Below are 15,931 nucleotides of genomic sequence, written 5' to 3' on the forward strand. Positions count from 1 at the left end.
GATTGAACCAGGACGGAAAAAATATTTGGAAGACGACACGACGCGCGATCGGAAAGGTGGGAGAAGAAAGGAAAGAAAATAGTAAACGCGGTGCTAATGCGTCGCGTCGCGCCGGTTCAAGGGAGCACTGTGACCGGCGGGTCGCGACAAGAGAATATCGCGAATCGTCCCGAGATAGTCCACCGGTTGGAGGGTTGGATGGCCGTGATGGTGGGGTTGCGTCGACCGCGACAAGTATATTCGAGCGTATGAAAGAGAAGGAAAGAAATAAGGGAGCGACGAGTGGGAGAAGATGAGATCGCGCAGGCGCCAGCCCCAGCCCCGAACTTCCCACGGGCTGATCAGTCGTGCGTGGCACTTGACACGCGCTGCGTCTTTTCGTTTGTTTCTCTTGGACTTTTTACGGATCGCATCGTTTTCATCCACCCGCTTGTACTCTTCCTTTCTCTCGCTTGGCTTTGCCTCTCCTCCATTTTCCTTTTTGCTCTTTCTTCCTTCCTCTATTTGCACCTCTTTCTTCCTCTTATTCTTCGTTCTTTGTTTCCCCCATATTTCTTGCTCCCCTCTTCTCTGCCGTCGTACCTGTCCTCTATTTTCATGTTTTTCTGTTTCCCTTTCTGTTTGAGAAATCTAATTCCATTCAACCTTTCGATGTTTCGAAAATTAGAATAACACGGATTTGCCGTTTCGTGTGAAAGTCGTGCTTTTCGTTGCAACGGCTCCGAATGCCGCAAGTGAAGTCTATTCGCCAACATCCATGTTGATTTTAGTGTAAACTTGACGCCTGGTGTTGCTGTCCTCAAAGTGTAGAGATTTTAAAAGTTATCACTGCTTCGAGTTGGGTGGTCTGCTTTTTTGAACTTCGACTAGGCTACCGAACATAATCAAGAGGACTGTGTACATCATACGTGATACGAGTGATTCAGTGAATGATTGAATTATTGCGCGTGCTTGCCGGTTTCGTTTTCGATAAATAAAATTTCTCCGCGATACGGGTAATATCTGTTCGAGCCTTGGAGACGTGTGCTCCGACTCACCACGTGTCGCTTTCGACAACGAACAACGAATAACAGAGAACAAACTCGTGAGTTTCAACCGCCCAGCCTTACATCTTCCTACCTTGCGTCTTCGTGACTGAATGTTCGATTCACGTGACTCTTCTGCTGCTATCGATGTCGAGATCGTTACTGGGCAACGTTACCATCATACTCTCCAACGTTTTCTCCCCTTGCACCAGCTACCTTTGACTCGATGCAAGTGGCACTCCTACGGAAGGAACGAGGATCGATATTTACAAGGTAGGATGTGTTCTGCTACGAGAAATTCGGGGTATTTTAGTTATGTCTGGCAGATCGATCAAAAGTTGAATCGGCCGTGAAATTGACTACGAAGAACCGAGCCCATATTATCCAGATAATCCTGCTCCGTTCCCGGTTTCCTCTTTGATCGTAAATAGATATATAGACGTGAATTTTTCAAACTTTATGTGCTCGCATATTGCTTCAAGGGGTTACGTCTCTACTGGTCCCTTTTATCGATACACCTACATGTTGCGTTCAGGAAAGAGACCAGGAACCTCCTTTACAATAATTTACTAACTGCACAGTAGCCTTAGTAGATACAAAAACTGTTTTTACGGTTTTACTATTTTACGATATATATTACGTTTTTGCTGTGATAATCAGCCGGCTTTTAGGTCGTAAGATTCGTTTGTAAACATTTATTTTTTTTATTACTAAACATGTTACGACTGAACGTTCATTGGCTCTTGTTACTTGGGTAACCACGTTTTAATAAGCGCAGAAGACTTTTAATACTTTGAGAAAGACTGGCGTAAAATTGTAACAAAGAATCGTAGATATCGGCAACGATTATTTCATAGTTTTCTTATGCTTGGCGAATTCTTAGTAATTACACAGTTCAGCTATTTAAATAGTGAGACTCGCGAGAAGTTGATTCTGTCGAACACGAGTAAGACGTTTGTTTTAACACAAATCGTTCGGAAACGCCATGTGTTGAAGGAAACCGTTGTAGGTGAGGGGGTGGGGGTGGTAATGCGGTCGCCTCCCTCAAATAATACTAGCACATATACAAACTTGGATATTGATTTTCTAGCGACTGTAGTAAACTCGTCCGAGACGGTCGTGCCCAGTCTTTGTAATTAATTGTTCCTTTTGTTTACTGTTTGTCATTGGTTTGTTATTCGTAGTTGTACCGTGGAAAGAATATTTTATCAGATAAACATTCGTCGAATATGTGATTAAAACGCGTTGCATGAAAAAAAGATCATTCAATAAATAGCGTAAGAGATCCAAATTTTTGTTAGCAATTACACCAAGTTATAGCAATGTCGTAACAACGCGTCATGTTCAACAATAAAATGTTCTTTTCAAGGATCGTTGCCGGGACGAGATTGGTCTGAGATTGGAGCGTTTTTCATAGCGTAAACTTATATTGGAAACCATGAGATAATTATAATTTGAGGACCGACAGTGTGAATCGAGCCTTAAGCTGGCAAGAGTTCGCACAAGTTCGTAACATACCAAAAGAAGCACGAAGAAACAAAGGGAGAAAAACAAAGACGTCGAAAGAGAATTTGGCAAGGCGGCCGCATAGTTTGAGCGATAAGTTGGCGATAACTCGAACTTAATAGCCCGTAATACTAGAACGAGCTTCGATGCGCGCCGTCACGCAACTCATGCCTTTTGTAAATTACGTGCAGACGTATCGTATACAAAAGCTTCTAACACAGGTCGTTTCCGTTATGTTCGTTTATCTCTGCAAACATGTTGCTTAGAAATTGTTGTTCACGTTGCTGGGGCCATACTAGTCAGAACTGTTCGAGAAATGCGACATTTTTCTGGAATCTATTTCCCGCGTTATTTGTACATTCGCAAATTTATCTTTTATACCGTTTTCGTGTTTTCGTCAATTTGCGAATCCCTTGTAACGCTAACATTGATCTACCACGTACAAGAAAGCTTTTCTTTGAAATATATCACGCTATCGCTCTCGTTATCGTTATCATCATCATCATCGTTATCGTTATCGTACAATAGATCCGAGCATCACGATTATAATAAGATACATACGTGTTATACTTTTCAGGTTATCCTGCCTTTCATTTCGCGAAATGATTTCGATTTAGCAGAAAATTGGATTATTTGGATGGTGCGTTAAATGTTTGTCGCCTTGAAATTGATCGTTCCAACGACCTGTGAAAATAAAGCTGACTTGAATTCGCAGAACGTAGAATCGATATCGTGAGATTGCGTGCCACTGGTCATCGTGCATTGATAACGAATGAGAACGAAAGTTGCTCGTATACCAAGAAGATGAATAGCATACCTTTTACTAAAGATCAATTTTTTTTCGATATATTTTTTCGCCGTTAACCACGTTATGCTATCGGAAGGATTAATTCGTGCTAAATCGGTCAATGAAAAGACGAAAGGCAAGTGAACGGACGTCGCGTGTATTATAAACGGATTACTGCCTCGACACACGTAAATATGTAATCGATATGTAAATCGATGAGAATAAGAGTACCCGATTTATGCGACGAAATCGATATATCATCGATGATAGAATCGCACAGATATTTTGATATGGATCGAGAAAGTATATATACAGCTACTACAAAGCTCTTAAAAATATTTCCAAAAAAAAAAAAAAAAAATGATATTTGTTATATTTTTGACCTTCCGAACTACGTACACGTATCAGGAAGTCTACGCGATTCCATCGTTAATCAAATAAAATTTCTCGTAAGTACGTTAAATAAATTATTGGATAAGAAAGTTGGTGTTGCGTCCTGTCGATCGTTGTTCTCCTATGTCTACGCTTTCTGATTTGCCTCGTCATTTGTCGAGATAATGCTTGGCACGAATATCTCTGCGTAATCGGCGGTAAATGAAATCTAGCGCGCCCGCGCGAATCGAAAAGGCGCGGGGTACGTAGAATTCGGCTGCCTGGTGGCTCGGGATAGTCACCTATATCGATCCACCGTCGAGTTTACAGCGTACCAACTTAGGAACCCCCTGCGATCAAGGCCGCCCTGTGAAAAAAGCGGGAAATACTTGAACTCGAGGGAAGAATGGTGCACTAACTCCGCGAAATTGAAGAGGGTCGTTTGATTTATGGCGGAATCGTTCTAGGACCCCCTTCTTCCTCTCGTTCGACGCTCAAATTTCGCAAGTTGCTCTCGCACACCCTTTTCGATCGCTCGTTCTCTTCATTCTATCCTGTGCTTTCGACAATATTTTATCTTCGCAATTTTTCTTTATCCGCTTTATGCCTGTGATTTTTTTCTTTTAAAATCCGACTCAGCTAATCGAGCTAGCTATTCGTGCAGCGACACGCGGTATCGTGTCATGCGTCATTTGAAAACATTTTATGATATGTCTTTTGGCCTTTTGACTTTATAGAGTTAAAACTTGAGGTATCGATACGAAACAATCTGTGTACGCAAGCAAATACGTGTTCTATCGTCGTCATGAACAGTTCTTGTAGATTAACCAGTTTCTCTAATCGAACGTGCTCTTTCTGTTCCAGGTACGTAATCGTAGTGGATTTCTTTCTACCGAGATCTTGAACTCGCAACTGTCGCACAATTACCTTCGATCGATACGTATCACCTTCGATGCTATCTCTACGTTTCGAAGGTAACGAATTATGTGTATGCTTGATCGTGGTCCCTTCGGCGTGAAACATTTTCGTGTTTCTTACACGCTTACTAAATACTTTTTGCGTAGTAGATAATGTACATATGTATTTAGTTGTATATGTTGAGATACGCTGAATGTTATTTTTGAGAAAATAATTTCTGAAATGTAATAAATCGGAAGCACGAGAACGGAAGGAATAAATTTAGAAAAGAATCGTAACGTGCTGTTACAAAGATGTGTTTTTTAATTATTTTCTGAATCTACGATGCGCTTTCAAGAGTGAAAAATGGAAGATTTTAGTTATAGTAAACTATAGTTTAGCTATATAGTATATTCGACAGTTCGCGGAGAGACGCGATTGCGAGGAAGCGCGCCAACGGGAGCCGTAAATTCCCATTACGATTATGTAATCGACGCCACCAAGTGATCGATCCCCTATTTCGTTCAGGATAATAAAGGTGGTTGAATTGATTATAACCCTGAGGTAACAGGTTACAATTTACGCTTTATTCAAACAACTTGTAGCCAAAATGGTTACGCTCGGTGCGTATAAATATAAGTTAGCCAGATGACTGATCTAAAGTACATATAGACCAGTGCCGAGATGTTGACTGATCTGTAGTCGTTGAACCAGTCCAGAGATGATGACTGATTTGCTGATGAGAATCCAGTGAAGTTCGGTCACTGGTCGCTTGCGGGTGACAATCCCAATGGGAAAACCCACGTTTCCCCTTTTTATCTGATGGAGCAATAACCATAAGGAACGTCTCGACCTGAAGATATTTTATAACGATTGAGGCACTAACGGTAAAATCGAAATGCTTTGTTTCATTTGTAATAAAACAATCTGTAGTTCCTTAGGATTATTGCGGTCCAATTAATTATTTGCACTGCTAGTGACTGTCCTGACCCGCCGAATTCAGCCCGCACTGTATAACGCGAAGTAACATATATTGTTGCTCATATAGATCGTTTATAATCGAGATCGGTACGTTTCTGTTTTGCGCTCGTACATTCTCAACTATCGGACTGTATATTTTTTTTTATGTGCAAACTGACATACAATCAAAGGTAAAAATGGAAAGAATAGTTGACGAAACGAGCTGCGTTGCTATACTCAACGTATAGAAGCTGTGTTCAAATTGAAACTCATCGATCTGGCGTTTCACAGAAAAGTGTGCGAGAGACACGTAGCAGGCGAACAAAATATTTATAATATAATATATATAATATATAAAAATATATAAAATAAATAAAGATATATAAATATATAAATAATAGTAAATTATTTAGCTTAAATAAAAGCTTGAAAAAAAAGGTAAATAAAATCCGAGGGAAATACAAATACGGTGGAAGCTTTTTACGCGTAATGAATGTTCTCTTAATGTATCCGATATAATACGGGTCGAGAAAGACAAATTTTCGGGTCCGGCCTCGTGGTTCTCGTTCTAATGCACCAGAAATTAACCACCTAATGCACATGTTCCTGATATACCGTAAGATAGCTTCCTAAGATATGGCTATTTTAAATAAATCGTATTCGAGTACCCGTTATTCCGGGATCCGATGCTTGATTCAAAATATAATTTTTCTGTTTTCTTGCATTGAAACTTAGTTAAAGCATGTACAAGAAAAGCTTTACTTTAGGTACAAGTCGGCCTCAAATTTAGTTCGAGTACAAGATAACTGATGTCCTGAGTCGCAAATCGGGTTCCTGAATGTGTTTATGTATCGACAAACTTTCAAGATACCGATCTGAGTCCAAAAAGCATTGCCGACCCGATCCAGGCTCATAATTTCGGGTACTCGCACATCCATAGTTATTTAAATCACCTATGTTTCAACATTTTAAAATTCAATCTTGTACTTTGACGCAGAGCAGTTTTTCCATCTTATTGTTACAGAATATTGTTAATTAATTTTGTAATAAGAGGCACTCTCAACGGATGGAATAATGCTTTTGCATTTAGCTAAATAATAAACTGATAAATTTCGTTTAGTTTTTAGATAAAATAGGTAAAGTCTATGTATATAATGTAAATCGTCTTTTATTTATCTAAATTTTTATTTATTTAATCGTCATTCGTTATCTCCTTCATCCTATTATCCCTTTTCTTTGAAGCTTTTGCTACGTATCATTCTACGCTTCTCCCGATTTCGATAAAGCGAGATCTCCCAAATGTATGTGTTGCGTAGAACGTCGAGTGCCAAACGACAAAAGAATCTAACCACTTTGAAGATCACTAGATTCGCATAAAGGACCAATGGATTAATAACGCAACCGATATTCACGATGAAAGTTACTATCGGCTACTTGGAAAATCAGCGAATAAGTTTGTCGTATTGTTCCATAGCTCCGCGTGCATAAATCGTTGATAGAACTATGACTCGATGTTTCGCGTTGGTTCTATGTAATCAGGAGAGATCACTGTAGCAAGAGACTGTGTGTTTGCTTCCTATACACAAATGCGATAATTAGCCCGCACTTAGGCTGAATCAAATGGGGTTGGCTGGTGTATTTGCTCGATGCATAGCTTGTTTTCTAATTAATGGATGCGTCTCCTATGTTGCGCGCTCCCACAAAGTCTCCGGTAGCAATCTCTTTTCATCGAACCCTCGAATCTCTTTCTGCGCGAATAATCGTGCCTCTTGCCTCGTTTCAGTCGGACAGGCAACATGAAACGTAATTGCTGAAAAGCTTCGCGATATACATATGCGCTACAGTTCATAAGTATCCTCTTGTTCAAAACAAGTGACTGCTCGGATACTTTTGAACACTAGCGTAGATTTTGTTCTGAAACAAGATTTACGACAGTCAGCTGTTTGCTCGGACGTTGGTTCAAAGGTGATTTGTTAATTTCGTCAAGATTTTCATGTTAAATTCGGGAAAAGTATAAAAAATGATGACTGGTGCCGATAGTAGAGTCGCGTGTCCCTGTCGATGAATTTGCCACGCGTTTGATATTTCGGTCAGTGAATATTCATCGTCTATCGGCAGGGACACGTGTAGCACGGAAATGCGCAACGCTTGTACTCTGATTGGATAATAGTTGCACGCGCGATATGCGTTATATCTAATCGCGCAGTTAACGAAAGAGCTGCTGGTACCTACACCTTTCAGACCCGACACTCGGCGCTTGCGTAAAATGTTAGTTTTGAACGTTGAAAGGCGGTAGTTTAGAATTATAAACTCACTCAAATTAGGAGGATTTAGCAAGTGAAATGAAAGGAACGGATTGTCGTGGTAAAGGGAGAAATTGGCACCGTGCCGAAACAGAGGGAAGAACGAAAGCAAGAAGGGAGTAACTGCGAGTGGACGCTGGATTGGATTCCATTAGTTACTTGGCATCAAAGATCGGTCAGAGCTTAATCGGCTTCGGTCGAAGGATCCCTGGGGACAATTGCGTTAACTACCGGCTTTTGTTTGCCAACTTGCACTAACAGGACCCCTTCCGACCCTTCGTTATACCGTTTGATTTTCGTTTCACTCCTAATCGGTATTCGAAGGAAATTAAACGCATCGTTCGTCGTCGAGAAAACTCACAAACGTAGCAAAGAGAAATCGCAATGTCTTTGTGCGATAGAAAATCTTTCCTTCTTGTTTAGCGTCGTTAATTGTGCGTAACTATTTGTTTTATATCAAATCGATCAAGGTAAGAAAAGGATGTTTAGAGGAGAACAAATTTTTGTAACGTGTTCCTGTGCTTATACATATATGTGTATATATATATGTCGGAGATAAAAGAACGGGATTTCGCATCCGGAATGTTGGGAAAACCCCAATACCCTAGTCCAGACTTTTACTATAGCTACACTTAAGTAATAAAAATAAGAAATAGTTCTAATATTCTAATCTGGCTTTATGACGATGGGTTTGGGTTCAGGGTGACATAGCAGGTCACTAGACGTAGCCACGGTCACAGGAGAGACGTGTACCTGACAGAGGTATGGAATGATTATATGACTCTCCTTAAAAACAAAGATTGACCCGAGAAGTGGGGACAGGAATATATAAGGGCAGTTTTACTTGGATCACGAGTTAGTTACTTAGTCGTTGGAGGAATTGCTAAGTGAGTTATCGAGAGAGTTACCCGAGTCGTGCATTACGTTTGTACTCGTCATCCCGTGGACCGTGGATTCGTTATCGAACCTGAATTCGTTGCCACCATCATCTCCACCATCTTATCGCCGTTATTCCGCTACGGTAAAGTAAGTAAAGGTTCATTGAACGCCTCAAAATGCCAACCTGACTCCGACATATATATTTTCGATGGATGTTATTGTGGATAGCCAAGAAAAGAATCTACCGTTTCCATCGCCGCGCACTCTTGTGAATTATTTATTTGATGCCGAGCAAATAAATGTCAGCAACGTGTTCATATTTTCTAGTACCTATGTACGTATGGTTGAAACAGCGCTGATAAAAGAAACCAATTTTATTCTCAGTTACTTCTCACCTTTATTCGACTGAAAGCGACACCGCTCGTGCAGAATTGGCGAGTAAAATATATAGACGCGTTTACACGTTGAGTCACTAGGTTATCTGGAATGGCCAGAAGCCTGAGAATATTTGGTACGCTATATTTTTCCATACTTTGTTTGTCTCTTACGTTTACCTTCTAACAAATTAATTATTTATCCAGGTCAAGCGAGTTATCCAGAAATTTAGTAGTTACGTTCATAAAAATAAAAAATTGCGTCAACATCAGTGTCTACATACAGCCTACTAATTGTTGCGCAGTTGATTCTGAATTTATTCGGAATTGGAGTTGAGTCTTGGCTAAAATACGTGGAGAACTTTTTTATGCTTTGCTACTTTATTACATATTTTATATACAGCGCAATGCATGTACACGTACAATTATGCATATTTAGCTTGTTAGTAAAGCGTAGAAGGATGCCAGCATCTTGTAGTCATATCAACGCGTGTTCACAGTAACAGAGAATGTTATGCTCTATTATGTTTGCTTCAGCACTTGTGTTTCAGTTTGAGCCGATATTGTCTAAGTTGATGAGTCTTGGTTAGGGTGTTGTGCGATGCGAGGCACCCTTCGACGTGATCGTTCATGCATCTCGATCAAGTCTGGAGAGCTCTCGGCAGAGCTGTCGAGATCGGTGCAGTCGTCGTGATTAGGTCCGAAATGTAGGTAGGTGGTTCGGTTAGATGGTTAGACAACGTAGTAGGGCGCAGAGTAGGCAGCGGCGTAGTAAGGGTAGCCGGTGTACGCGGCGTAAGGATAGTTGTAGGCAGCAGCCGTGTAGGCGACCGGGGCGGTATAGGCTGCACTGTAAGCGACGGGTGCGGTGTAAGCTGCGCCCAACAGGAGTCCTCTCTTATCCCGAACCGCGGTTTCAGCTTCCGCTGCCACTGATTCGGCCTTCACCGGTTCGATGGATTCCGTTTCCAAGGGTTTCGCTAAAGCTACGCCGACCAGAGCGAGCAAAACGATAGCCTAGAATTGTGAGAAAGTCATTAATATCGTCATTCGTTTGCCTCTGTTTTCGGATGTGTATTAACGCTGGATTATGATTAGATGCGTGTTTTCACGAACTGTCTTTCTGTCGATAGATATGCATTTTGATCTTGGAACGTTTCATTTGTCAGAATACACATTCACTGTAATCATAATCGTAGCCTTAATCTGTTAACCAGGGAATACAAATTCACTTAAATCGTCAATCTCTTGGCATGATATTTTTATTTAACGATTCTCTATTTTTGTATGCGTTGTTTCATTTCTAGAAAAAATTAACTATGCGAGGACTAAAACCGATTATATGCTTTTGTAAACTCGAATTTTAACTTCTAAGCTAATTTTTATGGCAAAGTTTCGATAAACGATACAAAGTTTAGGCTAAAATATCGTTAGTTAGAACAGTTATTGTAAATCGGATCGCCGACGGTAAATGGGTTAGAAGTTTACTCACTGCGATGCACTTCATTTTGTAGATTGTTGAGGAGATGCTTGGACAAGCTTGGTTGAAAATCGATTGATGCTCGAAACATCATGGTAGCCCCCTTTTATACCTATTCGATCGGGACGTCGCGTCGACGTTACGTGCATCGATTCCCGATGTTTACCTCGCGTAATCGCGCATAATTATTAACCTCTTGGCGTTGTCGGTCACGGGGCTGCATTGAGAACGAGCAACCTCGCCGGATTTCGTTGCTGACGCGAGATTAAGCAACACGTCCTTGGCCATTGTCCAAACCGAAACGTTCGACGTTCGGCCGATCGAACATCTTCGTAATTTTTTGACTACGAGTGTTTCATCGAATAACATTGATATCGCTATCCGCTGATCTATACAAGATGGAAGTTTGGTCGTGGAGAAAGTTTCAAAGGGCCAATGTCTCTTCAATCTATGGAACGATCGACCTTGTGGAGGTCGAAATAAAGATTCCTAGCAAAGAGTGGGAGTAGTTCCCCTATTGAAATTCCATTTGGGCACGTTACGCGCAACCTCGTCGCTCGTAATAATTTTCACGACGATGGTTTAGCTATTCCGTCCTTGTATCCAATTGGTCCTCGTTTGCGGCCACGAAGCCTAAATAGTCCCTCTTGACAGTCGCTCGAGCACTATTGACGAATGAGAACAAATCGAAGGGCTCGTTACTGTCGTGATACTGACTCGTTAATGAGGCTTAAAAATTCAAGAACTAGAAAATTAAAGAATTTTTTTTCTTTCCTTGATATAAAAGAAATGACCTTTAAAATGTTTCATCGCCTTTATATCGATTACTTAAGAAGCGAATTAGACAAACGTAGCATCCGTAGGAGATAACGTCGAGTTAAATCCTTATTTATTGGGAGGTTCAATTGGGTAAAAATGCCTTCGTTACACTGATAATCGATGTTCTCGACGAATCTTCATGCACGCTGTTACGTTCATCGATTACGTTTTATCGTCGTTTCGTTGGCGACGCAGTAACGTTACGTTAAACGAGCGAAATTTCGCAACGTTTAACGAGGAAATCGAGGCACGATTTCACGAAGCTGTAAAATCGTAAGCTAAAAGTCTCTCAAAGGCAAGAAGGTCGTTCTCGTCAGGCCTCGTTGACTCGTTATTCTCGGAGAAACGACCACGACGATGACGGCGACGATGAAGCGATGCACCGCACTGCGAAGTGGGCAATATGAACGTCGAGAGGACGGAAACGATGACGTTTAAGTAGCGCGTCTAGCACATTGCGTGCGCCAGCTCCAAGAAAATGCGGAAAGATATTTCGCAGGCTTAGCTCGATTACGTTAATGCTTCGAGAGAAATTCAATTTTCTCTGCTCGTTAGTTAAAAGAAAACCGTCTGACGTTTTTTACATTTGCGATATAACAATTTTGAAAATCCGGCAGGCTACTTATCAAACAGACATTTCCTAGTTATTAGCCCATTCTGAAAGTTATCGTAGTTTTTCCTCTGTTTGACTCTAATGCTGTATTACTATAACATATAGTTGCACAAATATATATTACTGGTGATATATGAACAATTTATGCAGTGTACACTATTTTCTATTTTTATCGAATAAAAACATCTCCTGTAGTCTTCGTATTAAATTATATCTTGTAGAACATCAGCTTACTATACTTTGATCTGGTTACGTGCAAATGTAGGAAGTACTTTAATCGGGGATTTGGTCGCGTAACGATGGCCAACTAAGGTTCTACATTCTATAAAAGCGTTAAGCTCGCGTAACTGTGCACGTGTGGTGGCAATGGTGCATGCACGGACGTCAAACGTGAAACGTCGAGCGTTGCTCGAAGCGTCGTAGAAAAGGAGAATCAGAGCCGGTGGAGTGCCACCATTGTTTCGCCCTTCTTTAGAACACTCTCCGCATTAACGTCGTGAATTGGTACAATGCTGGGAGCTTTCTCTTTCACTCCTCTTTTGCCACTTTTCCCTCCCTCCTTCCCTCCCTCTTTCCATCTCCATCTACTTCCTGCATTTCTTCCTTCTTCGAATCCGCTCGCTTATCGACTATCTCTACCGTACATCCCTATTTTTCGATCTTTCTGCCAGTTCTTATCTTTCATTGTTCTCGTTTCTCTCTTTTATGTAATAAAGGGGAAAATAGGAATAACAAATATATATTTTATTTTTTCACCTAAAGAGTCTGGGGCTAATTATAAATAAGAAACGAAATTGAATTGCAGCTGGGGCGATTACGTTGGGAAGTCGAATAGGGACAGCTCGACTCTTCGTATTTCCATGATGGTTTACAAAGACAGGGATAAAGAGGAGAGACCGGAGAATGCTTGAAAAGCGCAAAACGCTCGTTATTCGAGGATAGCGATCATCATCAGGTCGGAGCCCGGGGTGACAAATGAGGGACATTATCTGGTCCGGCCGTAGTTCGTCGTGGCGTTAACGATAAATCGCTATCCCGATAATTAATATCTCGTCTTTGGTCGCATCGTCCCATTATAAATAGTGGTAGAGCATAGGGTATCAAGGTGGATATGTTTCTGTAATAGCCTGCACGTGGTCATCGAAAGACAAATCGCAACTGGCTGCGCGATTTTACGCGTTCTGTTCTTTTATTCGTTTGTTTTCTATTTAACCATTTCGATCCTATTAGGATATATACGTAGCTTTTTATTTACCGATAATATATTTAATATTTCCGGTGTTTGGATCGATACTCAAAAGGATATGAAAGAATCGGAAGCTTCGATGAAATGTAAATATGTATATCCTTGATCGAGAAAGAGATCGACATTGCAGGTGGGCGGTATCGGAAGATGGAGACTCGATAGATTAGTTTCTGTGAAAAATTTTCGGGCGCGTAAATACAAAGAGTCAACGTTACGGTGATCTTGGTCGGAATGGAATTGCAGCGATGCAAAGCTACGCGATATTCGATTTCTGTTTGTATTTGCTCGGCAAGAGCTTATATCCGTATCCGATCAAAGTTCGTTGCGTTTCGAGATATCCGACTGGACTCATGATATCTCCGGTATCGTGATGTCAAAACGAAAAAAGATGAATGTCACCATTGTAGATAACTTAGCAATGTCAAAGACAAGTGCGTAGAGTTACTGTGATAATAATATGTTTTTCACCGAGTGACAGCGAACAATCACGTACGACGATTTTACAAAAATCATGTCCTCGTGATAAATTCGTAGTTTGTTCCCGAATGGCAGATGTTGATCGATTGCGAAGAAATAAGACGAAATGTGATATACACTGGAAATGCATCGAAGACGATAATATTAGATGTGATAACAAGCGAATAGTTCGAATCCGAAATGGATGGTTGGCTGGACGATTGTTGAGAAGAACGAAAGGCTATAGCCGGAACAGTAACTGTACACCTAAGCAAAAGCTTCGCTTACTCGGCTGTTTCAATTAAGTATCGAACTTTCGCTGACGAGGCACGCGATCTTTCGCTCCCTCTTTGGGCGCACCCCGTCGCCATCCTTTCCTCGTTAACGCTTAGCGACGCGACATTTATCTTTAGCGATAGGATTTAAAAGAACCGTGTTGTATCTCATTTTTATTTTGCTTCACTTTTTTGTACCATTTTTCTTTCTTGTGCTTCTAAAAGTTGCGCGTTCATTACGTTACTTTGAGCGGATAGCGTGTTAATTAAAACATAAACGCTTCGCGTTTGTCACATTGCTATGCACCTCACGGTAGGACAAATCAAAGATACGAGGTCATTGTTTCGAATACGATTCCAGAGGTATAATATGACACGCCTACGAGGTACCCCGATAAGAATAGATTTGGCGGCAATTGCGTATTCGTGTGCATCATTGTCGTTACGCAATATTTGTCAGTGGTTCGGGAAGTGGGTAGTATGTTGAAGAGAGGAAATTTTGGTAGCAGATTCGCGGTATTTTTATGTGGTTGGGGCGCCCGCACCAGTGGCAGCCAAGCAGGCGACCCATCGAGAAAAGAAGCGGCAAAGGAATTTGCAGGAGATGTTGGGCGAGTATCGATGGCTGTCTGGCAAACGAAGTGGTCCAAGGGAATGACATTTAGGGTGGCATCGTGGCGCCACACGAACCGAGAATGTCTCGCGTGCTCTTCTTCCGCGTCTGGTTGACGGTGCGAAAGATTTTCATTGAGCATCACCGTCGACATCGTCAAAGGTCGTCTCGGTATAAATAACCCTGGCGCCGTTGTTGGCTCGTTCTCGTTTCCCTGCTTCGTCGGTCAATTTTTTAGCCGCTATGCGTTTCACCACATTTTATAGCTTCACGAAAGTTTTGCTCCTCCCTCGATCGACTAGCATCGAAGAACCCACAATTGGACCCATTAGATCATCTAATAAGTTCGTGTGGTTCATTTTTATTTTATTTAGAATCTTTAAAGTTCGGTATGATTTCTAAAATACAATTATTCGTAAAATACATTAGGAGCACCGGAGATTATAAATATATAATTATTAGGGCACGAATTTATTTGACGACATGATGTACATGTACGTTGAATTTGTTGTTTCTCGGTAGCGTTACGAAGTAACGATAGGAATTACAAAGTGCTCGAACAACTTCTGAAACGTTTCTGAAATATCAGAACTTCTTTCCTCAAACATCGGTTACGTAGAGTGACTTGAATTAGATACGGCCTGGATAGACAAGTACATGTTACTGCATACAGAAGCCAGACAAGAGTCTTTCATTCACCACTTTTTCGTTTTCACCTTCGACTACCCATGACCGTATAAAAATTAAGATTAAAACGGTCGCTTGGAAACGATTGGTTTTCTGTAAATTGATACGACAGGAAATAGCTTCCCTATACTGAGTATTCCAAAAAGTTGGGACCGAACTTTGAAAACATGTACTCATCAAAGAAGATTCCAATATTAAATATTTATCAACATCTAATTGACACTATGCTTTATAGTAATGGAAGATCAAAACTAACGGAAAGTAGTATTTCATAGGCACGATAATTTTGTTTCCTTAGATCGTTGAAGTAGTATTATGTAGTGCAGTGTGGTTGTTTACTTGTCGAGGTACTCATCGCGATAAGTTGGAGTTGTCTCCCAACTTAGCTTGGACTTTAATATTTCGTGTAGCTTTATTAACCGTGGACTCTCTCGAATTCAGGATTTTCGATCAACGATAACTCAAAGAACGCGAACAGTATCCATGAGTACAAATGTTTCACGTTTGAAGAATTTAACCAAATATTTCCATTTGTTTCAGAGAATTTTGAGAGTGCCCTAGACGAGTGGTCTTTGTTGTTGCTGTTGTTGACGTCGGCTTCGTCGTCGTCGTCGTCGTCGTCGTCGCCGTTGTTGCCCC

General features: G+C 41.0%; 2 protein-coding genes across 6 annotated transcripts in view; one reads left to right on the forward strand and one right to left on the reverse strand.

Moving 5' to 3' along the window:
- Positions 1-334: 334 nt before the first annotated feature.
- The window catches only part of LOC100740816 (stress-activated protein kinase JNK), a 39,616-nt gene continuing 24,019 nt past the window's right edge, over positions 335-15,931 (forward strand). For 2 of the 5 annotated variants that reach the window (XM_012394758.3, XM_033318460.1), the window contains exon 1: positions 337-1,298. In XM_012394758.3, the coding sequence (XP_012250181.1) occupies positions 1,252-1,298 (47 nt within the window). In that variant the 5' untranslated portion in view covers positions 337-1,251. Of the gene's footprint in view, positions 1,299-4,580; positions 4,665-15,832; positions 15,920-15,931 lie in introns of those variants that run through there. The other 3 variants (XM_033318457.1, XM_033318458.1, XM_033318459.1) reach the window with 3 other exon arrangements.
- LOC100744166 lies at positions 8,937-11,117 on the reverse strand. The gene is made up of 2 exons (XM_003486131.4): positions 10,596-11,117; positions 8,937-10,120 (listed from the first exon to the last, which is right to left on the reverse strand). The coding sequence occupies exons 1-2, from the start codon at positions 10,608-10,610 to the stop codon at positions 9,836-9,838; spliced, it is 300 nt and encodes a 99-aa protein (XP_003486179.1). The 5' UTR covers positions 10,611-11,117; the 3' UTR covers positions 8,937-9,835.

This window comes from Bombus impatiens, unplaced genomic scaffold (genome assembly GCF_000188095.3).
Source record: "Bombus impatiens unplaced genomic scaffold, BIMP_2.2 scf_0099, whole genome shotgun sequence".
Taxonomy (NCBI): domain Eukaryota; kingdom Metazoa; phylum Arthropoda; class Insecta; order Hymenoptera; family Apidae; genus Bombus; species Bombus impatiens.